This window comes from Penicillium solitum (assembly GCF_028829755.1).
Source record: "Penicillium solitum strain IBT 25940 chromosome Unknown utg000009l_segment0_segment0, whole genome shotgun sequence".
In the NCBI taxonomy this organism is placed as follows: Eukaryota; Fungi; Ascomycota; class Eurotiomycetes; order Eurotiales; family Aspergillaceae; genus Penicillium; species Penicillium solitum.
Genome location: NW_027072128.1, coordinates 2,966,119 through 2,992,049, shown reverse-complemented (window position 1 = coordinate 2,992,049; position 25,931 = coordinate 2,966,119). Strand labels below are relative to the sequence as shown.

Here is a 25,931-nt window from a genome sequence, read left to right as displayed (position 1 = left end):
GATATCTATTAATATTTATTTAATTTAGAATGGACGATATAATCCAAATACTTAAAATCACTCGGAATTTCTTTATTATTCATATAGTCACTTGTAAAGCTCGCGAAGCGTCGTTTTCCATGTTCGTTGCCCACTGAGAAGAACAATCGTCGCTGTGGTGGACCGAATATAGGTACGTACTGCTGCATGACCACACTACCAATCGTACAGACGTCGTGGATTCAGCACCATCAACGAATGCCATTCCTTATCAGACGGCAGTTCAGAGAGTTGGTTGGAATGCGGGACATTGGTCACATGTCGGTCACGTGACCCCTAAAAACAGAGGCTGATTTGCGAAAACTGCATAAATCGACGATTTGAAATAAGATCAGTGGAAAAATCGGTCGGGGACAGGTGAGACCAGAAGGAATCACTTGCGAATCATTTGCGAAGCAGTTGAGAGATAGTTGGAGAAGGCAGTTCTTGAAGCTCTGAAAACCTTCAAAAACTGGGGGGTGTCGAGTACCATGCATGATACATGGTAGAAATTACCGAGTCAATACAAACCGGAAAACCAATGGACCGTCATGATAACGGTACCATACAAAAACACATACATTGCTTCATCATCGATGTCCTTACAGATTGGAAAAACAACGGACTTTGTCGCTTTAGTTAGTTAGAAAAATTTTACAAATGTCAATTTTGCATACATTGTCGTACACGTCAATTTCTGTCATATTTCTTTACTTTCGTACCCGATCCTAGCCCGATATTGTCTCGAGCCTATACGGCGGTTATCCTAGGGAAATATATATACACGTCGGACAAGAATACGCTACTCGTACGGCTAAAGGAAAAAGAGGCAATATCATAGTCTAAGATTACGACTCACTTCCTAGGCCGAAATATATCATCCCTTTAAGTCCACTATTCAACCAAATTACGCCACAAGGCCAGCTCTCAGTCTAGAAAACCGAGGAGACGCGAATAAGAGAGGCTATACTATCGGGATATTTCTTGGTTCGCGCCTATCGACCTTTAGCTGTATACAACATCCTCTATAGCCATCTGTTTCAATACAAGCATTAAAGCCAACTTAGTGTACTCTGTAAACAACAGACCTATGAATTACTCTATGCGGTTAGTTTTGCCTATTTAGGTTTGGCGTCCCAATACGTTATCACGTAACCTACCTTCAATGCCGCCGAGTAGAAGCCATCATTGAGAGCCAGGGGTGGTATACGCCGTACTAGACGAATAGTTTGTAATTCATGGAGTTTTATAACTAACTAGTTAACTAGTTAACTAACCAGCAGAAAATTACATAATATAGGGGGTGTTAAAACTTTTGCGTAGTGACTGTACGTACTCAATATTAGTATTCGACAATATGAACTCTCTGATTGGCAGGGGATAACGCTAGTCCAGGGCTGTACAGCAACTGACAACGTTGCGCCCGTTGACTGACAGTGATGAGCAGTTTTCTGCAGTTGCGTGCCCTTCGTCTCTCCCCACCCGACAGCTTCAGTGTGTTTACCTCTGCGTTATGGTATCCCTCAACGCCCTCGACAGCCCCGACTCCTATACGATCGCCTGGATCGCTGCTCTCTCCATCGAACGGGCCGCTGCAGAAGCGATGCTCGATGAAAGACATGCAGTTCCAACCGGCTTCACTAGACACCAAACTGATGCAAACGTTTATACATGGGGTCGTGTGGGAGAGCACAATATCGTTATTGCCGCTCTGGCCTCCGGAGACTACGGCATCACCTCTGCTGCGACCACGGCCTCGAGCCTTCTTGCCTCTCTGCCATCTATCCGTGTTGGCCTCTTGGTCGGCATAGGCGGTGGCATCGCTCGACCTGACGAGGGCCACGATATCCGGCTGGGTGATGTTGTTGTGAGCCAGCCCTCTGGAACCATAGGCGGCGTCTGCCAGTACGACCTGATCAAGGCCAAGTCTGGTGGCAAGCGTGAGCGCAAAGGCTTCCTTGGACGGCCACCAACGGTCCTCCTTAATGCGCTCACCAGTATTCAGGCCTATCATGAGCAGAAAGACTCCGACGTTCCCTGCTTCCTACGAATGATGCTGGAGAAGAATCCGAAGATGGGTAAGCGATCTAAGCAGAACCCTGGCTACACTTACCAGGGATTTGACAACGACCGCCTCTTCAAAGCTTCATGCAATCATATTCCCGGCCTGGACTGTCAGGGATGTGACACGGCTGATGAGATTCAACGCGATTCTCGAGACACTACCGACCCCGATATCCACTACGGAACCATTGCATCCGGTAACACACTTGTCAAAGACGCCGCTACGCGCGATCGCATTGCTACTGACCTCGGCGAGGATTGTATCTGCTTTGAGATGGAAGCGGCCGGCCTGATGAATCACTTTCCCTGTCTTGTGATCCGAGGTATTTGTGACTACGCCGATTCTCATAAGAATGATCGATGGCAACGCTATGCCTCGGCAACTGCTGCTGCATATGCTAAGGAGCTTTTGGCGTACGTGCCAGCATTGGAGGTCCAAGAGACCAAGAGGGCACTAGAAATACTCCAGTCAGGTTAGTTCTTGTTTTGTTCCCTGGCTAGACTAGCAGATACACGAGACTGAATCAAGTCTGAAATTGGCATATATCCTGACTGCGAGTAGTTCAACAACAAATTGACAGCGTGCAGCAGACGACAGTCGCCACGAAGGCTGTCACTGATTCCGTAAGGTCTGACCTTCGGACCGATAAGATCAGGCGCTGGCTTTGTCCTCCCGATTCGTCTACAAACGCCAACCACGCGAGGACGCTCCGCCATGAGGGGACAGGCGCGTGGCTCCTCGACAACTCCGTCTTCCAGTCATGGCACTCGGGGTCGCGTCAACATTTATGGCTGCACGGGCTAGCGGGATGCGGAAAGACGGTCCTCAGTGCGACTGTGCTTGATCATCTCGCGAAGGAAAACGATAAACTTATCCTCAACTTCTTTTTTGACTTTAGCGACACCACAAAGCAGACCTTGGATGGTATGCTGCGATCACTTGCTTTCCAACTTTACCAAAGCGGGTTTGATTCTGCAATTCATCTTGATGCTTTATCTCAAGCGCACCAGAATGGTAGCGTCCGACCTACAACAAAGACGCTCTCGGATATTGTTTTCATGATGCTCGTAGTCCAGAAGAAGGTCACTATCGTTCTAGACGCATTGGATGAGTCGAAAACAAAGGATGATATTCTCCAATGGATCAAGGACATAGTGTCTAGGCCAGATTTGGTCCATTTACAGCTGTTTTATACTAGTCGACCTGAATCCGAGCTTCTGCGCCACATTCCCCCTTTAATAGGAAAGCGAAACTGCCTACTACTTGATAAGCAGGCTGTTAACTCCGATATTCGATTATGGGTCACAGCACAACTTTCCCAACGGCGTGATTTTACAGAGAAGCCCTTGTCCCAGGGTCTACTCGAGGGGATCCGGAGGAAAGTTGGCGACGGGGCCGACGGGATGTAAGATATTACTTCTTCGATCGAGATACTGATAGTTTGCTGATACCCTACTTAGGTTTAGGTGGGCGTTCTGTCAATTGGACAGCCTAGCTCGATGTCGTCACGAGGCAGCTATAGTCGAGGTTCTCGCATCTTTACCGCTGAATCTAAATGAGACATACCGCCGTATGATTGCAAGCATACCGACGAGGCTAAAAAACGACGCGATACGCCTCTTACAATTCTTAGTATACTCTAATCGACCTCTCAGCCTAGCTGAGGCTCAAGAAGTAATAGCGACGCAGATCGAAAACGAGTCGCGAGGGTTTGATATTAAGCGTCGACTATTTTGCGAGACTGATATTTTGGATTACTGTCCCGGCTTAGTGACAGTCGTTCACGCCACCGATAAAGAGCTACATCTTGCCCACTTTTCCGTCAAAGAGTACCTTCTCAGAGAGAATGATTTCGAGATTACGACTGCTAGTATTTCCATCACGAGGACGTGCTTGAGTTATCTTACGGGCATCAACGGTAGCCACAGAGAGATCAAGCGGAATTTTCCGATGGCAAGATATGCAGCAGAACTCTGGACAGGCCATGCTGCGTTGGCTCAGGCTTCCGAAGATATAATTCGAGTAACAGTCAGCTTCCTAGAAAGGAAAGCGACATTCCAACGATGGACTCGTTTGTATCAGGCTGATAGGGGTTGGGACGATAATCCAGGCCCTCCACGAAGTTCCAGGCTCTACTATGCTTGTTTCCTTGGGCTTGTAGCACCTGCGCGACATCTTATTAGCAAGGGAGAGGACGTCAACGCGCAGGGCGGTCAATACGGCAACGCTCTCCAGGCCGCCTCGTTTAGCGGCTTTCAAGGAATTGTCAAACTTCTTTTAGATAAGGGAGCAGACATCAACGCGCAGGGCGGTCAATACGGCAACGCTCTCCAGGCCGCCTCATTAGGAGGTCATCAAGAGATTGTCAAACAACTCTTAGACAAGGGAGCGGACATCAACGCACAGAGCGGCCGCTACGACATCGCGCTAAGCGGCCGCTACGGCAACGCTCTCCAGGCTGCATCAGAGGAAGGCCATCTAGAGATTGTCAAACTTCTTTTAGATAAGGGAGCAGACGTCAACGCGCAGGGCGGCTTGTACAATAACGCTCTCCAGGCCGCCTCATCAGGTGGCCATCAAGAGATTATCAAACTACTCTTAGACAATGGAGCGGATACCAATACACAGCACAGTCTCCAGGCCGCCTCAGAGGGCGGCTTTCAAGAGATTACCAAACTACTCTTCGAGAAGAAAGAGGACGTCAATACGCAGCGCAGACTCCAGGCCGCCTCGGATAACGGCTTTCAAGATATTTTCAAACTATTCTTAGATAAGGGAGGGGACATCAAGACGCACGGCGATTTCCAGGCCGCCTTAGAGGGCAGCTATCAAGAGATTACCAAACTACTTTTAGGCGAGGGAGAGGACGTCAACGCGCAGGGCAGCCAATACAGCAACGCTCTCCAAGACGCCTCAGAGGGAGGCCATCAAGAGATTGTCAAACTTCCCTTAGACAAGGGAGAGGACGTCAACGCGCAGGGCGGCCAATACAGCAACGCTCTCCAGGCCGCCTCAGAGGAAGGCCATCAAGAGATTGTCAAACTTCTCTTAGACAAGGGAGAGGACGTCAACGCGCAAGGGGGTCAGTACAGCAACGCTCTCCAGGCCGCCTCGTTTAGAGGCTTTAAAGGAATTGTCAAACTTCTTTTAGATAAGGGAGCAGACATCAACGCGCAGGGCGGCGAATACGGCAACGCTCTCCAGGCCGCCTCGTTTAGCGGCTTTCAAGGAATTGTCAAACTTCTTTTAGATAAGGGAGCAAACATCAACGCGCAGGGCGGCCAATACGGCAACGCTCTCCAAGCCGCCTCAGAGAGAGGCCATCAAGAGATTGTCAAACTACTCTTAGATAAGGGAGTAGACATCAACGCACAGGGTGGCCAATACGGTAACGCTCTCCAGGCCGCCTTAGAAGGAGGCTATCAAGGGCTTTTCAAACTACTCTCAGGTATAGGAGTAAGCGCCAGCATACTAGGTAGTAACGCTGTCCAAACTACCCCAGAGGCAGGCCGTCAAAAGATTATCAAACTTCTCTTAGACAAGGGAGCAGACATCAACGTACAGGGCGGCTACTATGGCAACCCTCTCCAAGCCGCCTCTCGGAGAGGCTATCTTAAGATTGTCAAACTACTCTTAGATAAGGGAGCAAACGTCAACACGCAGGGCGGCTACTATAGCAACCCTCTCCAAGCCGCCTCAGAGGCAGGCTATCTCGAGATTGTTAAACTACTCCTAGACAAGGGAGCGGGAATCAACATACAGGGCGGCGGATTTGACAACCCTCTCCTAGCCGCCTCTATAAGAGGCCATCAAGATATTGTCAAACTACTTTTAGGCGAGGGAGCGGACGTCAACGCAAAAGGTATCAACTACGGCACCGCTCTCCGGGCTGCCTCGTATGGAGGCTTTCGAGGAATTGTCAAACTACTCTTAGACAATGGAGCAGATGCCAACGCGCATAGCAGTCTCCAGGTCGCCTCAGAGGAAGGCCATCAAGAGATTGTCAAACTTCTCTTAGATAAGGGAGCAGACATCAACGCGCAGGGCGGCCAATACGGCAACGCTCTCCAGGCCGCCTCATTAAGAGGCCATCAAGAGATTGTCAAACTGCTTCAAAGAAACGGCGCTGTTATATTGTCTGGTCAAACTGTAGCCCACTGACTCAAGCCTTTGTCATCATTCCTTGAAGGTAGTTGAGCAGCTCAATGAGACTCATCCCGAGACTTAGTCTCTCAACAGCCTAAGCACGCCGGTCTTTCGCCACAAGCCTACGATCAACAGAGACAATATCCTCCAGAAATTCCAGAGATTGTTCAAAGACATACACTTAAAGCCTACCACTGACGCCCTCTGGTCTGCACGTATTACAGAGGCTACCAGCAAAATTCCCTTTTCATTCGCGACAAGACAATTCATGCCCCGCCAATTAAGACAATCCATTCAAGACCTTCTAGGAAGTCTCTGAGCGAAGGGGCTGTCCGACATGTCCGATGTCACATACCCAGGTCACGTGCCTGTTTCATGTATAATACTAGACCTCGCCAAACGCGGGTTTGGGTTGGGTTTTCAATTTCCTTACCCGCCCATGGGCAACCCACCGCGGGTTTTGGCCTTGATGAACCCGCCCATGGGTTCTTGGCGGGTACCCGCGGGTTGCCCAAAATACCCAAAAACATGCATAAATCGTGGATAAACTTGATTAGTCATCTGGTGTAATTTTGGTCATTTATTTCTGTCACGCTTTTGAGTGGATATTACACTGAAACAATCAACGCCATCGACCTGGAAATATATATTCTCTATATGTAGATCACTGCCCCCATCGCCCTGCTTTACACATCTGAAAGGATTATAGGCCACATTGATGATTTTATGTAAATTCATCAATTGAGAATCTTTCGAGTGAGCTCAAAAATATTATCTTTAGTTCGATCATTTAAAATCAGTGATTTGGACCTTCTCAGTGTCCTCCTAAAGTCGTATTCATCTCCGGGCGGGTTGGGTTGGGTTGGGTTGGGTTTTAGGTACCCGCGGGTTTTACGCGACTCAGGAATAGATAGATCTAAACGCACGACGCGACTAGAACAAAATCCACAATCAAGTACTTAAGATGAAAAAAATCCCCATCTTCCAATACCAGTGGCCTTTTACTTCAGTATGGCGTCTTCTTCCTCATCATCGCGATCAATATATCGGCCTTTCAGTCCACTGCTCTCTATTGAGCCGTCATCTGACGGCTTCTTGGATTCTAACATTCAATCCTCTATAAGAAAATGGTCCCTTCCACTAGCCTCTGAGTGTTGCGGCGCTACCTATATGTATACTAAGATGGACCGCAGCCTTTGACAGGACCCCGCAAAACCTACGACATAACTACTCGAAGACCTCTAGCGACACTCCGACGTATGGGACCTTAGCACAGAAAGAAATGGATTGCGTACGAGTCGCATCTAGAGACAGAGTTTCTTGAATGGTAGAAGGAAACAGAGTACGGCCAAAAGCTGAACGGAGAAGGCCAATCCTAGATCAAATGGTCCACCGGATCGCGTCACGCTGATGTGTGGAAACACTTTGACCAGGTGGCTGATATTGATTCTAGGCGTCCTCAAGTCATCTGCTAGGCTTGTCTCACTATGCTTGATCATCCATAGTATAAGGGGAATGGGATAAGCGCCATGAGTAGACACAAAAAGTCTAATACTTATCGTAAAGGGAAGAAAAAGGGATTTAATCAGTCATTGATTTCGGATTCTTTGTAGAACCATTTCACGAGAGACTCACCCAGTGTCCACAGAGTGACAACATTTCAAATCGAGGAGCAGATATTGAAGACAATTACATATCTTCGTTTGCCTTTCCAGACGGTAGAGAACCCGGTGTTTTAGAGGCTACTCAGCCTTTTATATTCTAGTCCCGGAGAATTGGAACTCCCGTCAGCGAAGACCCTGCGGAGACGGCTCCGGGATACAGTCAATTGCCAGTAAGAGTTACAGTTACAAGATCTGCCTAAAGATACCAAGGTTTCCCTCGCTTTAGATTGTTGGACCAGTCCATTTCAGTAGGCATTCATGGCAATCACGGTTTATTTCATCGACAAAGATTAGAACTATAGGGAAATGCTCCTCGGCTTTGAGCCGTTGCACGGTCCTCATATAGGCAACAACCTTAGTGATGTTTTACACCGGTTACTAGAGGAACGAAAACTTCTCGATCGTATTTTTAGCGTTACTACAGACAACGCTACTAACAACGACACCATGATACGCGCCTTATAAGAGAGACTGCTCTCTATCGGAGCTATTAGCTCCAGGGAATCAATAGTCCGGGTTCCCTACATGGCTTATGTGATCTAGCTTTGCCTGAAACAGCTACTAGGACATATCAGGGCAGCACCTAAGAATAAAGAAGTCAGAGCCTTTTGGTCCGATACCCAAGCGCACGGGTTGAAGGATTCGATTAATTATAGAGACGTGGCTTATACACTGACAAAGGTGAGCCAAGATATTCACTTTTTCAATAGACTCAGAGCACTAACAGTATTAGATTCGATCCTTTACAATCTTTGTCAACGTAAGCCCACAACGGCGTGATGCTTTTTTATGCCTCTAATCAGGTGGTACTCGGCTTTTTCCGTTATATGACGTTTAGACACGCTGGAATTCAACTTTTTTGATACTTCGCCGAGTACGCCGGCTGAGAAATGTAATCGACAAATACTGCTATGATCATGAATACTCGCAGCTCAAGGTTACCAACGTTGAATGGAGGCAAATTGACTACCTCGTTCATTTGACCAAACCGTTTTTTCAGTTCACCATGGCTCTGATGAAGACCAGAGACGTCACAATCCATAGTGTGTTCCTTATGTATAGGAAACTACTAGAGCATATCGAACGGTCGAATCGAAGATTGAAGAGAAAGACAACACCCTGGAAGAAAGACATATATAGCGCGTTACTTATGGCGAGGCAGAAGCTGAAAGAGTACTACGAAAAAACCTACCGCGACCACGGTTTTCTCTATGGCACTAGAATATTACTTGCCCCTCAGTATAAACTGAGTGCTTTTGATGATCGAGAGTACTCAACTTGCCATGAAGATACGTCAAAAAGGTACTGTGAATATTTAAGAGCATCTTTCACACAGTATTAGCAGTAGAACCCCGAGTTACTATTCCGTACGATCCAGCGATCTTCTAATTCGTATAGCACAGAGCTTGATCGGCTACTCGAGCCACCTAGTGTATCGATTTTCCATGAAGGAGTAGAGTATGACGAAGTGGACCAGTATCTTCGCGAAGGCACGAGCAATCAGTACAACACACTAGAACAACTGACTGACCTCGAATAGCCAATGTCCCTATATCGCCGCGACTTTATTAGAAAGAACACGAGCGCGAATTCCTAGTACTGTCTCGGCTCGCACGAGACTTGCTTTTAGTCCCTGCCACCGGCGCGGGTATAGAAAGGCTCTTTAATAGCGCACGAGACATTTGTCATTATCGCCGAGGGTCTCTTCACGAAGGGACCATTCAAGACTTGATAATGTATATGTGCTCAGAAAAGCTCACACTAGAGGGACAGCAATTGATTCGTCTAGAGAAACCGTTAGAGAGCGAGAGCCAAGAGGCACTTGAAGAGGATGAAGCGTTGAAGGCAATCGAAGAGGATACAGAGCCGATTAGCGACAATAAGGAGATTGAAGAGAGCGAGAATCTCGAGGGTAACTCTAAGCCAGAGGAGACATACCAAGTGCAGTGTACGGTAGTAGAGACCGGCCGGAGCTCTATATATAGACATATTCACGAACCTGAACAATAAGAAGAGAGTATAGAGGAAGACGTGGTTGATTACGACGAAGCAGATTTACTTCCGCCTCCAATCATGCAATTGAGTGATAGAAGCTAGAAGAGATCTTCTGGTCGGGTAACAATGCCCTCCAGCAGACTGCGAGGTTACGAGGTATACTAGTCTTTATAATTATCCAATTTGATTTTTTCAAGCCCTTCATGTTCCTTTCCAAATATTCACAGCTAGAAGCTAGTAGTTACGCCATCGAAACAATTAGATAATCGAAAATTACTGCATAACTTAGTGTAAAATGATCAGTCAGCTTTTTTTGCTTTTTTGGGTAATCGCGGGTACCCATTTGGGTCTTGGGTTGGGTTTCGCGGATGACAACCCGCCCACGGGTTTGCTGACTAAGACCCAACCCGGCCCATGGGCTGGGTTTTCGCGGGCGGGTTTGGGCGGTGGGCGGGTATTGGCGAGGCCTATATAATACTCATCGCGAGAGCTTCTCTCTCTCTCCTTTTTTTTCTTCGGCTTTATTTCTTTCGTTCTAATACTACACGATATTCATTCGTCCCGAGTTCTCAAATTTAGGGATGATTTCAAAATATTGCCCCCGTAGCTCGCTATTTCCACTTCTTCGAGAGTAAAGCGATTTGCGCCGTATAGGACAGCCCTAGCCTCATAGGATATTTGTCGGCTAGTATGAAGTAAGGCAAGCCATGCACGAGGTTTACTGGGCATAAAAGCCCCAAATGGACTTTCTGGATCCTAGAAAAGACACAGGGGGTTTGGCACAGCGAGCACCTGTTTGAAGATATCGTAGCGAATCTCGACCGGTAAGGCAAAGATACAAACAGCAGTCGACACTGATGGCTGGAAAGGTGCCCCTTCCTACCTCAAGCCGCCGTCTAAGGCACTCTTTTATTCACGTTCTCAGCCCATTCACGAATATTCTCTACGAAGCTCCGGGCAATCCCAGGCTTGACTCCTTTGCCAACAAAGAATTGTGGGTTCTGATCCTTGTAGATGTGCTCCAGTCCGAAGCCATCTAATAAGGTGAGGTCACATGCGTGGCGAAAGGCAGCTTTGAGACTACTATCGGATAAATTTGATGCATGCTACTCACCGTATTCTTTGGCAGCAACGTCTCTGAATCCAGGGATATTCAACGAAGCTATATCTTTCGGTGGAGCAAACCCGGCAGATGCAGCGGTTGTGGCCAATTGAGGATGTGATGGGTGAACATTGATATTGGTAGGCGGATAGGGCGGTTCGCTACTGAAAGTTTTACCGCCTTTGCGGTTTTCTTTCTCCTGCTTTTGCTGATCCTCCATGTAGAGCTCATCCCGAATTTCATCTGGAACATCTTTGTGGCTCTCCAAGACACCACCTTTCTCCGCGTAGGTTACCAAAACTCTGAGAGTCTGCGTGCGGAGACGGTAATGCTTTTTACCTATTGGATCCAGCCAGCAGTAGGGGCCTAAGTGGCATGCAGCTGAATCGCATTTCATCAAGTCGTAAACGCGGCGCCAAATTGCTTGCTGTCCACATGCATTTTCTTCGTGAAACAGAAAGGTTACCGGGTTACGCTGCTCACAAGTAACAAAGCGGCGGCTCTCGCGCTGAAGAAACTTCGACAACAGTCGGGCCAGGAATTCGTCTGTCAAATCTACAAGCTGAAGAGAAGACTGCGGAGGAATGGAAATCATATCTACGTCCGGTGGATCCCTACTAGCTAGCGAAGACAATAAACTGCTAGGTCTGGCGAAAGAACAGGCCAGAGCCGCAACACAAGAAGATGCCGTCCCCCAAGGACAGGCTCCCAGGATGAAGTCGACAACACTGAATATCGCGCGGTCCCAAGCAGTCCCCAGTGTTGAGCTGCCTGGGAACATAGAGAAACATTCCAAACGAGTGGATGCCGCACTCCCAAGGAAACACACCCGGCAGCTGTACGACCGATTATCGTAGAAAGAAGCAAGCGTGCCGTTGAGGGTATTGGTCGCCTGTTTTTGGCCGCTGACATCACTTGTTGAGGTTCTCTGTGCTAAAGAGACACCTCGCAAGTGCTGACTAACACACACCGCACAAAAGGAGGAGGAGAAGGAGGAAAAGGTCTCCCAGCAGATCATTAAGTTAGCGCAAGGTGTCTCAGTGTGTACTGGTCAAGCCGATTTCGAGAATGACTGTATCGATTATCGCACAACTTTGGAAAGATTACAAGATTTGTGCCACTCTGAAGTTGGATTGTATTAGGCTGGCTCGATCTCGGTTTCTCATCTTATCTACTAGGTACAGGCTAGGTGCAGGATTATTATTTCCGCAGTCTCTTGATTAAGGGACCCATCTCCTCGCCAGCCTCAAGACCCTCCAATGTCTTTTGATCAATCTCGTATCGTTCCTGGCAAAGACGCACGCACTCCTCAATATGGGTGACAGGGATAGCCACCACCCCGTCTTGATCACCCAGAATGTAATCGCCGGGGGTGACAGTGACCTTCTCATCGACGTCGACATTGTCATACTGAACAGGCACGTTCAGCTCCGACGAGCGAGTGAAGGTATTGGATCCCAAAATGCTGATTCCTCGAGCGAAAAGACCCATGTTCAACTCCTGATGCTCGGAAATATCACGGAACCGACCGTCGATGACAACTCCGGCAGCCCCCAGCTTCTTCGCGCGGGTGCTCATCAAGCCACCCCAGCATGCGCTGATAAGGCCCTTTGGCTGCGAAACAAAAACCACGCTCCCCTTGGGAATAGCGTCGGCGAAATGGCAAGGCGGTGTTGGCGAGGTCTTGTCGGCTGAAGGCACCATGCGCACTGTGTAGGCGGGTCCGAAGATCTTCGCCACTGTGCCATTGGCCCCCGGACTGTACATTTTGAGACCCGATAGATATCCTCCATGACGGAGGCCTATTTGGACGAGGGCATCTCCGACCTGGAATTTGCGATGGTCAGCCTGAAGTTGTGTGGTAATGCGGAGATGCGGAGAGGGGAAAACTGACGTCGCACGACGCGAACTTCCCCAGCGTCTGGATAGCCTTTGCACTTGCGACCATGTTGTGGATAATTCGATATGGATACAACTTATAATTGAACTTACTGAGCTATATCACCAAACTTCGAAGTGCCGATGCCGACGACGTTAAGAGGCGCGGAGTGGCCCGGGCCCCACCCGGAACGCTCCCGCAGGCCGCATTCTGGAGGAACATGGGTGACTGGAGCAAATGATGTCGGAGGTAAATTGTGTTCGGTAAGCAGACGTTTCTCGGAGATGACTTGGTTATCTAGCTCCTCTCCATCCTCGGAGTGCTTGTGTCGCGCTCAGGCAAAATGATGCGAAATTCCTTCTCGCGGGTCGCGCAAGCGCCTAGAACATGGTTCTCGCAGACGACCAAACGATTCAATCATCACCAGACAATCCTTGGAGTCAATTACACCAAGCAACTCGAACCGCTGAATGCGTTGAAGCGTCAGTCCCAGAGACCACTGACTCTGACTGAGAAGCTCCTCTACAGTCACCTTATCACCGGCGACAAGGAATGGGACTTGGAAACTATCGAGCGTGGCAAGACAATTTTGGAGCTCAGGCCCGACAGAATTGCCTGCCATGATGCGACTTTCCATTCCTCTTGACCCCGGGAAGTGAACAGATTCGCGCCACTGCGGAAGCAGACGGGATTTTGGATGAGCTGCGGGAGGCCGGCGCTGTCGTGCTAAGCAGCTCATGCGGTCCCTGTGTTGGATCCTGGGACCGTAAAGATGTAGACGTGAAAGGAAAAGAGAAGAACTCGGTCATCTCCAGCTACAACCGCAACTTCATCGGCCGTCATGACAGCAACCCCGCCACACATTCCTTCGTTACTTCGCCAGAGATGGTCACTGCACTTGCGTACTCCGGACGGTTAGACTTCAACCCCTTGACCGACAGCGTCCCCGTCGGGAATTAATCGTTCCAATTTCAACCACCCACGAATCGCGAACTCCCTGCGCATTTCGAGAGCGGCAAAAACACCTTCCAGAAACCCCCCCGTCGATGTGTCCGGGCTATCTGTCGCGGTGAACCCCAAATCAGACCGCCTCCAACTTCTCACACCGTTCAAAGCATGGTAGCCGCAGTGTGTCGATCAGATGGAGCTCCTGACTAAAGTAGCTGGCAAATGCACCACTGACCACATCTCTCCAGCTGGACCGTGGTATAAGTATCGAGGCCATCTGGAGAACATTAGCAACAACATGCTCACCACCGCAACAAACGACTTCTTGCCTAACACCCCCCCAAAACTTGGGCCACACCCGAAACCCCCACACGAATGAAGTCTAGGTCGTTCCCGAGGTCGCACGGAGCCTACAGTGTCTCGGTATCCGCTGGTGTATTGTTGGTGACCACAACTACGGCGAAGGTAGTTCACGCGAGCATGCAGCCCTAGAACCGCGTTTCCTGGGAGGTGTTGCGGTGATCGCGCGCTCTTTTGCTCGTATCCATGAAACGAATTTTAAGAAGCAGGGTATGCTTCCCTTGACATTCGACGACCCGGCCGATTATGTTCGGGTTGCGGAAGGTGATCGCATCACACTACTTGGGGTTGAAGACGGAGAGTTCCAGCCGGGGAAGCAGGTTGTGATGAGGGTTGAACCACGCCAAGGTAAGGATTGGGAAGCTTCCTTGAATCACAGCTATCATCCGGGTCAGATTGCTTGGCTCCGTGCTGGAAGTGCATTGAACCATATCAAGGCCACCATGCTTCAGAAGTGATTGCCATTTTGTATCCTAAAAGAAGGCACTGGCTGAGCTGGCTTCTGTAAACAGTTGGTATACTTGCATATTTTTTTATCAAATAGAATTGAGACTTATAAATACTTGACAACCTTTGTTGGAATTAGGAAGGGTTTATCTAGCGTAAGCTATTTCCTTTAAACTCACTTATAACATCGAGTCATAATCTTTTTGAAATCCAAGTGTTTACTCGAAATGGCCAATCGCACCTTTGGAACTGAGGCAAAGAAGGGAGACCTTCCGTTTTCACCTTCACTGAGAATCTTCTATAGATCTCCAGCATAACCCTTTGACAGTGCCAGGTGGTTTAGTTTACACGCGTCTCAAAGGAACCAACCTCATGCCAGCTCCATACTAGTCCCATATCACGTATCCGGAGTGATCCAACTCCCCAACTCCCTAGTCCCAGCCAGAATCCGCCACCGGAACCCTCCTCGTTCCCCACATTCAGAACAGTCCTTCCCCAGACTTGGCACTCACTCCCAAGACTGGCCAATGCAGTCTCGTCGGTTGGTCACTGGGCTCTACACCGTCAACTGAACTTTATCCCTGCCATTTTCTGTGGACACGGGGTGATCCTTGAAGCAAAATCCCCCGCAGAATCCTTTCGATCATGGATTGCCACATTCAGCCAACAGTGTGAGGATCATATCCCGTGCGTTTGTTCCCTGTGGCTTGAAGTGAGTTGGTATATAAATCCATACAAGATCTGTTCCATGCCATTTGAACAATTTCTGCAATTGAACGAGTATTACCCTGCCTGTACCCATATAACTCCCTCATCGGCCTTTTATCACCTCTAGCCCTATCTTGAGTCATTCCATCCTTAAGTCGTGACAAACCTCTAGCAGAATGGGTGCTGCCGGCGGTGGCTGGTCCAACGAGGCTATTAAGCGTGTTCCTGCTCCAGCCAAAGGAATCTACATATGGCTCGCTATTATCTGGGCATCATACAGTGGAGGTCTCCATGGCTTCAACACTGCCAACATATCCGGTACCATGACCTTGAAGCCTTTTGTACGAGATTTTGGCTGGGGGGACCTTTCCGACTCAACAGTCTCTAACTATGAAGGCTGGGTCGTTTCTTCAATGCTTCTGGTGTGTTCCTCACCATAATCTTCTCGAACCCCAATCGGCAAATCTAACTCCGTTCTTATGACAGGGGCAAACAGCCGGCGTTCTCATTGCCGGCCCTCTTGGAGAGCGACGAGGTCGCAAACCAGTCATCATGCTCTCCGCTACCCTCTACACCATCGGAGCCATCTTGACGGCGGTCAATTTCGGATCCCTGGCGGAGTTGCTGGTAGGAAGAATCTTCCTAGGTTTAGGTTCAGGAGCTGGAATGGTCGTCGGACCCATCTACATCTCGGAAATCGCACCTACTGAGATGCGCGGCATGATGACCACATTTTACAATATCAACATCATGGCCGGAGTAGCTGGCAGCTACTGGATCAACTTTAGTTCCCTTGAGCAGATATCGGCCGAAGATAGCTGGCAATGGCGGGCTACCTTGGTTCTCCAACTGATTCCCGCGGTTGTTCTTTTTGTCGGCTACATTTTCTTCCCCGAAAGTCCGCGATATCTGATGATGCGAGGAAAACCAAATGCAGCTTATGCAAGTTTGTCACGTCTCCGTGGTTTGGATGACAGCAGCCCGTACTTCGCACGCGAGTTCGATGAATACAAGAGTCGCTTTGACGCCGGCGCCGATAGTCAAAGTGCATTTGAGTCCATCAAGTCACTTCTGGGCTCCTGCGTCACAGACCCTCCTACTCGGAAGCTGCTCCTGTTTGTCACTATCATTCAGACCTTCTTCATCATGTCGGGTGGTAACTCAATTACTTACTACGCACCGACAATCCTGAAGTCCATTGGTCTCAATTCCCAGCAACGTCTTCTCTTCTCTGCAGTCTATGGCATGATCAAAATCGCGAGTGTCCTCTATGCATTCGTCCTGACCGACCGCTTCGGTCGTCGACCTCTTCTGCTCATTGGTTCAAGCATTAACGTTATATGCCTATGCTATCTGGCCGTATATCTCGGCGTTGCTGATCTATCGGGATCAAACGATCCATCCGCTGCCGCCTGGGTTGCCATAGTGGCCATCTGTTTCTTCGCCGTCGGCTATGGGTTTGGCTGGGCGCCTGCCTTCTCCTTGACGGCCTCGGAAATTTGCCCCACCCCCATTCGAGGCACTGTGGTGACCATTGCTTTTGTGTACCAGAATCTGCTTAACTTCGCCATCACGCGCGGTTTCCCAAACATGACGCATGATATGCACGCTTATGGGCCCTTCGCGCTCTTCACGGCATTTACTTTTGTCGCCACCTGTTGGGTATTTGTTGCTTTCCCTGAATGCAAGGGTCGGAGTATGGAAAATGCAGACACCCTCTTCTCCATGCACTGGTATAAGATTGGCTTCTCAATGGTGCCTGAGGTCAGTAGTGAGGTTTCGCCGACTGCTGATGAGGAGAAGGCCACATCTAGCGAACACACAGAGCACTTGAATTCGGAGGATGATAAAGGACGAAAAGAGATTCACTGAGTAGCCATTTGATTCATGTACCTAGGTGGCTACAGAATGCAGTGAAGTGAACGAGTTATAAGATGTCGCAAAACTTCCAAGTCTGTTGTTTGTGGCTCCCTACGCAACAAAGGTAGATCAAGATGATATTTGATTACTTTGATATATTGACTAGGATGAATGCAATGAATGAAATACGCCTCTAAGACCGCAAACTCCTTAAGACCGAAAGAGCCCACTGAAAATAATAAGACCCATCAAATGCTGTTTTGTGAGGGGGTTCTTCACTGTTGCATATTGCTCGCGCGCAAATATCTTGTGAAGCTGTTGTCCTGTTCTGTTGGAGCACTTTGGGAACCTGACAGAGCCTGCTGGTAACGCTGGGAAAGGCCCTCATCATCGCCAGCATTAGGGCCCACGTAGTCCTCATAATCACTGTCTTCTCCATCTGCCAACCCGCGCTTGATGATCTCATCCTCTTCATCTTCGGCTTCACTGACAGTCTCAGGCTCTCCGGCGGGTTTCCTCGGCTGCCGGCTTGATCCAGACACATCCATGTCCTTCATTAATTTTCCAAGTTCAAGCTCCCGTTGGGATTCTGTTTGGTCTTCCCGCTCTTTCTTCTTGCGCTCCAACTCTGGCTTGTAATCACGTTCAAACTCCTGTCGCTTCGTCTCCACGGCCTCGAAGAACTCTTCGACGCCATCACCGGTCATTGAGCTGACGCCAACGACGCTGAGGTGTCGATAGAATTCTTCCAACATGAGACTCATGCTGTTCAAAAGAGACCCCATGTATCCGCTGCCAGAACCAAAGCCACCGGCACCGCCTTCAGCTCCAAATGCACCCGAGTCTTCCTCCTGTCGCAGAGCCTGCTGGAATGCATCAAAGTCGGTCATCCATTCCTTGGCAAACTCAGCATCCTTGACATCAGTCTTGTTGAAGACCAAGATCATGGGAAGCTTGGTCTTGTACAGGATACTGCATGCGTAGAGCATGTTGCTCATAAAGGTACTGGTAGAGCTTGCGCGAGGTGTATCAATAACATATGCGATGACCGTTGGGAATGATGTCGCCATAGTCTCGAGAAGGATACTACCCGATGCACTCCAGACAAAGACTTCGATTTGGCCGGGTGTGTCGACAAGAATGTGTTCGATTGGCTTTACGGAAGGGTTTTCGGGGTTTGGAGCGGTGCGCTTCTCCAAGAGCGAGATGATTTGATCGACCTTGGTGGCGAAGAGATTTAACGAGGTCAAGATTCCTCCATTAGGACCCAGGTTGTACTGCTTCATCACTTCTTTGTAATTAATGGAGTCACGGATATCGATGTTGCTCTCGAAGGGAACCGAGTGCACCGCGGGGTCGAGGTTGACCACATATGGCACGTTCTTCTTTTCATGCAGATAGGAGTTGATTCTTTGCATAAAGGTCGTCTTGCCTGAGCCTATTCAATCCATAATATTGATGATTAGATCACTGCGGATAAGTGAGGGGCGATCAGCATATCAGCATCCTTACCTGCCATGCCCACGCAGACCACGGACACCGGAGATGCCATAGTGAAGGTAGTCTATAAAAAGAAAGACTTGATAAGTGATCAAAATACAGAGACCTCTGTGGCCGAAATGTACTGTTCAAGGGTGGAAGACAAGTGAAGAAAGATAAGCTTCTTTTTTCTGCTCGAAATCTTTTTTTGTCGCGGGGAAAGATCTACGGTTGGACCGCCCGGCATTTTATCAACGTCATTCCAACTTTTTGCCCTTTACTTCAGTTTCACCCCCTTTTTCACATATCAGGAGCACCATGACTCTAGAAGATTTTGAGAAGACATTGGCAGAGGAGAAAGAGCAGCGACACGAAAAAAGCGAAGGGCGACATCATCGAGACCGAAATCGCGATCGCGACCGCAGCAAAGACCGCTCGAGACAACACCGCCATCGTTCCACCAACCATCACCGGCGGCATTCCTCCAGATCTCGAGATCGGGACAGCGAGCGAGTTCGTGAGTCCCGGCATCGCGACCAGGATGGCCACCGGCACAAGCGTTCACGTCGTTCCGACGACCAAGGAGACGAGCATGACCATAAACGTCATCACCGGAACTCCAAAGACGAGGGGGGATCCGCTGCTCCTCAAGTAGTAGTACAAGAGGAGCCCAACAATCTCAAACGGGATGCCTGGATGGAAGCGCCGTCGGCTCTCGACGTTGATTATGTTCATCGACCGGATTCGACGCGACAGGAGGAGCCGAAACCAATAATGCTTTCGGCAGACTACGAACTCAAGATTCACGACAAGGAGCTCAATGACCATTTACGTGATCTCAAGGATGGAAAAACAGTCGACGAAATAGAAGATGAGCCTGCCTCCCACGAGGTGGATTATACCTTTGGGGATTCTGGATCACAATGGCGAATGACGAAGCTCAAGGGCGTATACAGAGAGGCGGAAGAAAGTGGCAAGTCTATTGAGGATATTGCTACCGAGCGCTTTGGAGACCTCCGTTCCTTTGACGACGCTCGGGAGGAGGAAACCGAGATTGATCGACGCAAAACGTACGGCAAATCCTACGTGGGCAAAGATAAACCTAGCGGGGAGCTGTTCCAGGAAAGGAAACTCCAAAATGATATCCGAAGAGGTCCACTCGAACATGTTCGTGACCCAGAGCAAGAACTCAAAACCGAAGGTCAAGGAAAGAAAATGGACACTGCGCCTCCTCCGCAGACTACCCGTCACCTCGATATGACGGCATTGAATCGTCTGAAAGCCCAGATGATGAAGGCAAAGCTCAGAAAAGCACCAGATGCCGCCGATCTTGAGGAACAGTACAATACAGCCGCGGCAGCAATGTCAAACCACAAGGAATCCGACGTCGTGGTCCTTGATGTCATGCATAACCCAATGCTAGCAGGCTCAAGGAATGAGGTCAAAGCCATCGATACTAAGAGAGGTCGGGAAAGAGGCCAGGTGGAAGCAAACGAAGATATGAGCATTGAAGACATGGTGCGAGAAGAGCGCAAAACCCGTGGCCAACTCGGTGGAGAGGGCCGGCGGTTGGCAGATCAAATTGGCCGTGATGCCAAGTTCGAGGTCAGTCCTAGATTTATACGTGATAATCCCTGTTTCCCCTGCTAACCTATGTGTAGAACGATTTGGAGTATATGGACGACAATGCGTCCAAGCTCGCCAAAAGAGTCCATCGATCTGAGATTGACCTCAAGAATTCAACGATCAGTGACTTCCACAAGATGAACCGGGTATTGGACAACTGTCCCCTTTGCCACAACGAAGACAAGGGCACGCCTCCACTTGCCCCAGTGGTATCCCTCGCGACCAGGGTTTTCCTCACACTTCCTACCGAACCCGAAATAAGTGAAGGAGGCGCTACCATCGTACCAATCCAACATCGCACTAATTTGATGGAATGCGACGACGATGAGTGGGAAGAAATCCGCAACTTCATGAAGAGTCTCACACGCATGTACCACGACCAAGGTCGAGATGTAATCTTCTACGAGAATGCCGCCCAGCCACAGCGCAAGCGACATGCGTCTATGGAAGTCGTGCCTTTACCCTACAGCCTAGGAGAGACCTCTCCTGCATTCTTCAAAGAAGCAATTCTCAGTGCCGAGTCGGAATGGTCGCAGCACCGCAAGCTTATCGATACTCTTGCCAAATCGAAGCAAGGCTTAGGTCGGTCTGCCTTCCGCCGAACCCTTGTAAAGGAGATGCCCTACTTCCACGTTTGGTTCGAACTAGACGGTGGCCTAGGTCATATTGTGGAAGACGACAACCGCTGGCCTCGTGGAGATCTCTTTGCCCGAGAGATCATTGGTGGAATGCTGGATGTTGCGCCAGATGTCATCAAACGGCAAGGACGCTGGAACCGTGGTGATCGCAGGGTTGACGGTTTCAGAAAACGCTGGAAGAAGTTTGACTGGACCCGTATTCTGGTTGAAGGCTAGTGGGCCTGGAATTGGTCCCTCGACACACTGTACTGTACACACATATGGCTGGACATTTACTTGAACCGTAACGAGTTTCATTTTGAAATTTGAAACCAAATCGCCATGGTTTTCAACGCCTTTTTTAAATTCCACAAACGCCACACAGGACTAGGATAAAACCACCACTCATGGCCAACATGTTTGGTAGGCAACAGATAACTAAGGACCTCGGCATTCGAGCCGGTGGCTACGGAACGAGACACCGAGCACCAAATGTTTATCTCTCTCTATAGAACGGAGATTAGCATAACAGCCGGTATCAGTCAGGTCTTCCAAAATTTCGAGGATTCATTATTCAAACACAAGCCCTGGAGGAGACGGGGAACTGCCCGATAAGCGTGGGGCACTTTTCTCCTTCTCGGCCGATGCTTAGTATATATAATCTATGAATCTATGACTCTTATTGACTTGAATTTATCTATCTTCTCTTCCTTTGATTCTGTTTGAGACTTTGAACCCTCTTGCAACAGCTAAGTCAATTGGCTTGATCGGACATCGGCTGTGAGCTTGTTTATCGGTAAGTTGAAATATGTCAAGAGAAGGCGTCGGAATACTTTGACCCGAAATTAAATTGGAGAATCTTTTGAATACTAAACATCCCTCGCCTGCTCAAATAACTAATTGTCTCACTCAACACAGAATCAACTACTATCAATATATCAGAATGGGTTCTACCAGCCCTAAGCCCAAGGTTATTCACCTTGGGAGTATCGACCAGTGCGTTCCCTCCTTTTTTATTTGCGCCATTGATATCCATTTCATGATATTAACATTCTTCGAACACAGTGCACAGGCAGCTTGGAGTGCATTGGGTGAAATAGCAGAGCTAGTTGAGTCATCGGCAACCAACCGAGCCGAGTTCATCCAAGAGTGCAAAGACGGCAAGCTGGACGGCGTTGTTGCGATATACCGAACAATTGGCTCTGTGGCCCTAACAGGGCTCGTAGACGAGGAGCTATTGAATGTGCTACCAAGCTCACTCCGATATATCACGCACTGTGGTGAGTCGAGATTGGTATGAATGTTCAAATGGGTACATGTTGACATGCTGCCTCTATAGGAGCCGGATATGATCAAGTGGATGTTCATGCCTGTAGTGCACGCAACCCCCCGATCCGGGTTTCCAATGTCCCAACTGCAGTGGACGATGCCACTGCCGATGTGAACATGTTCCTTATTCTTGGCGCGTTGCGTAACTTCAACGCCGGTATGCACGCCCTGCGCGAGGGAAAATGGCGTGGCAACCCGGCGCCTCCTCTCGGCCATGATCCCCAAGGAAAAGTTCTTGGAATTCTGGGAATGGGTGGTATTGGACGTAATTTGAAGAAGAAGGCAGAAGCCTTTGGGATGAAAGTCATTTATCATAACCGCCGCGAACTCAGTGATGAGATATCTGCGGGTGCTCAATATGTTTCTTTTGATGAGCTCTTGTCTACCAGTGATGTGGTCAGCTTGAACCTGCCATTGAATGTAAGTGATTTCCGGGTCCAAAAAGAAAGAAAAAAGAAAAAGGAAGTATGTACTAATACTAATGACTTGAAGAAAAATACACGCCACATCATCGGCAAAGCCGAGTTCGCTAAGATGAAGGACGGCGTGGTAGTAGTCAACACTGCCCGCGGTGCTGTCATGGACGAGGCTGCTCTAGTTGATGCCCTGGATAGCGGTAAAGTGTTCTCAGCTGGTCTCGATGTTTTTGAGCAAGAGCCTCAGATTCATCCTGGGCTGCTCAGCAACCAGAATGTAATTCTGGTTCCCCATATGGGTACTTGGACGAGTGAGGTGAGTTATGTATTTCCCCATAAAATATGGTATGGAACTGACTTGCCAAAAGACAATGCTTGCCATGGAAGAATGGACAATTGGGAATATCCGTATGGCTCTTGAGGTTGGAAAACTGAAGAGCCCAGTCCCGGAACAGGCGGACCTTTAAAGACAGGCCTTTGAAGAGTATTGGGCAAGGTTATTTTGATAGTTCATAGCATCAATGATAGTACATTGTATCTTGGAATAACCCTAGACGACCCTCAAACTCTTGAGACACGTATGCCCGTGGTCATGGATTTCCTTAGCTAATAGGAAATGTGGTGCGTGTCCTCGCGAGCAATTAATCCAAAGAACTTCCTTCAATCCTCACACCTTTGCCTCTAATGTTGGCATCAAGGTCTCCCGCTCTTCGAGCGAGCCGCTTTTGCAAAGGCTCAACGTATTTGAACCCTCTCCAGCGCACCTCAATATCAGGATCGAAGCTTTTTCTACATACTATTATCTTGGCTGTTTCAGCAAGCATTCGCTGACTTACTTTAATAGCACAATTTAAAGGCACAACTATTGCACCATCGAACTTCAACTTTGAAAATTCGATATGCCACATACGCAATGAGGATAAGAGGATGTTCATCGAGTTCGTACGAAGGATGATAAAATGGCACCCAGAAGAACGAAGCACTGCAAAGGAGCTACTCCAAGATCAGTGGCTTTATGCGGAGCTTGAAGATTGATATGGATGTAAGAAGCATACTGGATCAGTTGTAATCGTCCTGTTTGGTAGAGAAATCCCACTCTCCACAATAAAGAACTCTCTTCGCTCCTGTTCTCATACTCGAATAGGAGTGCCGACTTTGTAGGCAGTTGTACCTTGTAACATCGTAGGTGGTGAACGGAAGTTCCCGGTTGATTGGCCAACAGAGTGGGGCAACTACGTAGTTTTCTGCCGGGCAATATCAATGCGATCCAAGTCTCGATCAATCCACCTACTGGTCTTATTTGAACTCGGCACTCCGTCATGTCTGAATTCTGGAAATCAGCTGTAAGTGTGAATTATTACCTGTCTAGAACCTTGCTAACCATTCCACAGCCGCGCTACTGGTGTAAACAGTGCAAGATCTTCATCCGTGACACGCCATTCGAAAAGACCCAACACGAAGCCAGCCCAAAACACCAAGGCAGCCTCAAGCGCTTCCTAAGACAAATCCACAATGACAATGAGCAAAAACAACGAGACTCACAACGCGCGAAATCCGAAGTCGAGCGATTGCGACAGGCTGTCAGTGGCGAACCCTCCACTGAGAAAGACAGCGCGAAAGGAAAAGCACCGCCAGCCCCCAAATTCACAGAACGCCCTGCTTCCCTAGAGGAGCGAAAGAAACAGATGGCACAGCTCGTGGCAATGGGGGTCGCCGTCCCCCAGGAATTCCGCGCTGATATGGCCTTAGCAGGGGATTGGGAGACGACATCAGAGACAAGGATCGAGGTCAAGCAGGGATTGGAGGGCCCCACAAAGTCAGTCGGAATACGCAAGCGCAAACTTGAAGGTGAAGAGGAGGGGGATGAGCATGCGCCTGAACCTATTATCAACAAAGGCTGGGGTTCGAGGATGAGGCAATACCCCGGTGCACAAGAGGAAGAGGGTCTGGATGACCTGTTTGCATCTACCAAAGATATCAAGAGGACAAAAACCTTCGTCCCGAAAGTCGAGCTTGATGAACAGGAGACTACCACCGAACAACCTACCTCTACCGCAAAGACAGAAGATGTTCCTCCCAAGCCACAGGTCCAAGAGACGAATGAGTCAATTGTGGTCAAGACTGAAGAGCCCGCGCAATCTGCAGTAGAGCCAGTCAGTGAAGAGAAACCGCAGAGTGAAGATGCTGCGCCCGGTGTCGTCTTCAAGAAGCGCAAGCCGAAGGCAATGAGGAAATAGTCACATCTTGAAAGGATGTGATATCTGCAAAACTTCCTTGTCGTTTCTCAAATTGAAATGCAAGCCCATGTCCCTGATCATCTTAACTCATCGCGGGGCCTGATACATCCGACTCCAATCGTTGGCCTTGGCTCATGGCCCGCAAGTCTACAAGCCTGCGACTGGTTGCTTAATGCAACAGACACACAATGCATGACTTTCACTATGCCAAACGATACCAGATATGTGCCGGGTCTTGGACAAAAGACCTGTGGCAGAAAGTCTGTTCCCCAGGATGTAACACTTCGAACCCATTCACTCAAAGGAGCATTTGCAAGCCTAAGCCTTCTGGATGGAATGCCTGTCTTCAAACGCGTCACCCTATTGATTAGCAGACGTGTAGCTCTGAAGCATGGGTCTCTGGTTATGTAGGGTTGAATCATGCCAATGCCTTTTCGCAGGATGATCTACAGCACTCATGGATACCATACATTTTAGACCAGAAGACTAAGTACAACACTATCAATTCGACCTTGTGTTAATCAAATTTAATATAAGAGGATAATACCAGCAAAACATTCAGCAATATAAATAAAACAAGTGTAGAGACAATGTAAATAAAAGTAAACAAGATTGAAACCAGTATAAAACCTCGGAATATGCAATGTTGGGGTAGAAAGCGGTCCACGGGGGTTTGCCACTATAATTTTTTTTCCCTTCGCAATCAAAGCGGAGAGTTTCAACGCCGGAAAGGAAAGCTCCTTAAGCCTCTCTTTCGCGCTTTTCCTGACCGCCGACCCTCGCATTTGCATAGTCTCCCTGCGATTCGTGTTTCTGTCGATCTAATTCTATAAATCTATCTACCTGGTAAGTCTTGGAAATTCGAGAGTCGCGATCCCCGCAGCCCTGCCAATCCCTCGACATGCGCATCGTCTCGCGCCGGAGCCTCAACTACCTTGTGCGATATTATGTCCAGTATTCCTGCTGTCAAAAGAGGTCATTGAGTGCTGGATTCTACCTTGCGATATTTTTCCGAGACCCCGTGGGAGTGGTGAA

At 48.7% G+C, this 25,931-nt stretch overlaps 11 protein-coding genes across 11 annotated transcripts; 8 read left to right on the top strand and 3 right to left on the bottom strand.

Moving 5' to 3' along the window:
- Positions 1-1,531: 1,531 nt before the first annotated feature.
- Positions 1,532-6,244, top strand: N7455_012217 (Pfs NACHT and Ankyrin domain protein; the record flags this gene model as incomplete). The annotated part of the gene is made up of 4 exons (XM_065606836.1): positions 1,532-2,555; positions 2,645-3,488; positions 3,544-3,653; positions 3,744-6,244. The coding sequence occupies 4 exons, from the start codon at positions 1,532-1,534 to the stop codon at positions 6,242-6,244; spliced, it is 4,479 nt and encodes a 1,492-aa protein (XP_065460002.1).
- A 2,799-nt stretch (positions 6,245-9,043) lies between these two features.
- Positions 9,044-9,903, top strand: N7455_012216 (HAT dimerization; the record flags this gene model as incomplete). The annotated part of the gene is made up of 3 exons (XM_065606835.1): positions 9,044-9,195; positions 9,292-9,396; positions 9,705-9,903. The coding sequence occupies 3 exons, from the start codon at positions 9,044-9,046 to the stop codon at positions 9,901-9,903; spliced, it is 456 nt and encodes a 151-aa protein (XP_065460001.1).
- Positions 9,904-10,994: 1,091 nt separating this feature from the next.
- Positions 10,995-11,387, bottom strand: N7455_012215 (uncharacterized protein; the record flags this gene model as incomplete). The annotated part of the gene is made up of 1 exon (XM_065606834.1): positions 10,995-11,387. One exon carries the CDS (start codon positions 11,385-11,387, stop codon positions 10,995-10,997), a length of 393 nt encoding a protein of 130 aa, XP_065460000.1.
- Positions 11,388-12,190: 803 nt separating this feature from the next.
- On the bottom strand, positions 12,191-12,938 carry N7455_012214 (RraA family protein; the record flags this gene model as incomplete). The annotated part of the gene is made up of 2 exons (XM_040957232.2): positions 12,191-12,817; positions 12,885-12,938. The coding sequence occupies 2 exons, from the start codon at positions 12,936-12,938 to the stop codon at positions 12,191-12,193; spliced, it is 681 nt and encodes a 226-aa protein (XP_040812279.2).
- A 74-nt stretch (positions 12,939-13,012) lies between these two features.
- N7455_012213 (uncharacterized protein) lies at positions 13,013-13,829 on the top strand (the record flags this gene model as incomplete). The annotated part of the gene is made up of 3 exons (XM_065606833.1): positions 13,013-13,132; positions 13,171-13,444; positions 13,555-13,829. 3 exons carry the CDS (start codon positions 13,013-13,015, stop codon positions 13,827-13,829), a joined length of 669 nt encoding a protein of 222 aa, XP_065459999.1.
- Positions 13,830-13,985: 156 nt separating this feature from the next.
- Positions 13,986-14,635, top strand: N7455_012212 (uncharacterized protein; the record flags this gene model as incomplete). Its single annotated transcript, XM_040957257.2, has 2 exons — positions 13,986-13,997; positions 14,204-14,635. The coding sequence occupies 2 exons, from the start codon at positions 13,986-13,988 to the stop codon at positions 14,633-14,635; spliced, it is 444 nt and encodes a 147-aa protein (XP_040812217.2).
- An 873-nt stretch (positions 14,636-15,508) lies between these two features.
- N7455_012211 (sugar porter family MFS transporter) lies at positions 15,509-17,204 on the top strand (the record flags this gene model as incomplete). The annotated part of the gene is made up of 2 exons (XM_065606832.1): positions 15,509-15,754; positions 15,819-17,204. 2 exons carry the CDS (start codon positions 15,509-15,511, stop codon positions 17,202-17,204), a joined length of 1,632 nt encoding a protein of 543 aa, XP_065459998.1.
- A 263-nt stretch (positions 17,205-17,467) lies between these two features.
- Positions 17,468-18,744, bottom strand: N7455_012210 (putative ATP binding protein; the record flags this gene model as incomplete). The annotated part of the gene is made up of 2 exons (XM_040957303.2): positions 17,468-18,630; positions 18,705-18,744. The coding sequence occupies 2 exons, from the start codon at positions 18,742-18,744 to the stop codon at positions 17,468-17,470; spliced, it is 1,203 nt and encodes a 400-aa protein (XP_040812212.2).
- Positions 18,745-18,989: 245 nt separating this feature from the next.
- N7455_012209 (putative cell cycle control protein (Cwf19)) lies at positions 18,990-21,151 on the top strand (the record flags this gene model as incomplete). The annotated part of the gene is made up of 2 exons (XM_040957280.2): positions 18,990-20,276; positions 20,333-21,151. 2 exons carry the CDS (start codon positions 18,990-18,992, stop codon positions 21,149-21,151), a joined length of 2,106 nt encoding a protein of 701 aa, XP_040812317.2.
- A 706-nt stretch (positions 21,152-21,857) lies between these two features.
- N7455_012208 (D-mandelate dehydrogenase-like dehydrogenase) lies at positions 21,858-23,126 on the top strand (the record flags this gene model as incomplete). Its single annotated transcript, XM_040957306.2, has 5 exons — positions 21,858-21,910; positions 21,980-22,194; positions 22,254-22,663; positions 22,736-22,975; positions 23,028-23,126. 5 exons carry the CDS (start codon positions 21,858-21,860, stop codon positions 23,124-23,126), a joined length of 1,017 nt encoding a protein of 338 aa, XP_040812277.2.
- An 838-nt stretch (positions 23,127-23,964) lies between these two features.
- Positions 23,965-24,896, top strand: N7455_012207 (putative formin binding protein; the record flags this gene model as incomplete). Its single annotated transcript, XM_040957319.2, has 2 exons — positions 23,965-24,002; positions 24,051-24,896. Exons 1-2 carry the CDS (start codon positions 23,979-23,981, stop codon positions 24,894-24,896), a joined length of 870 nt encoding a protein of 289 aa, XP_040812331.2. The 5' UTR covers positions 23,965-23,978.
- Positions 24,897-25,931: the final 1,035 nt, after the last annotated feature.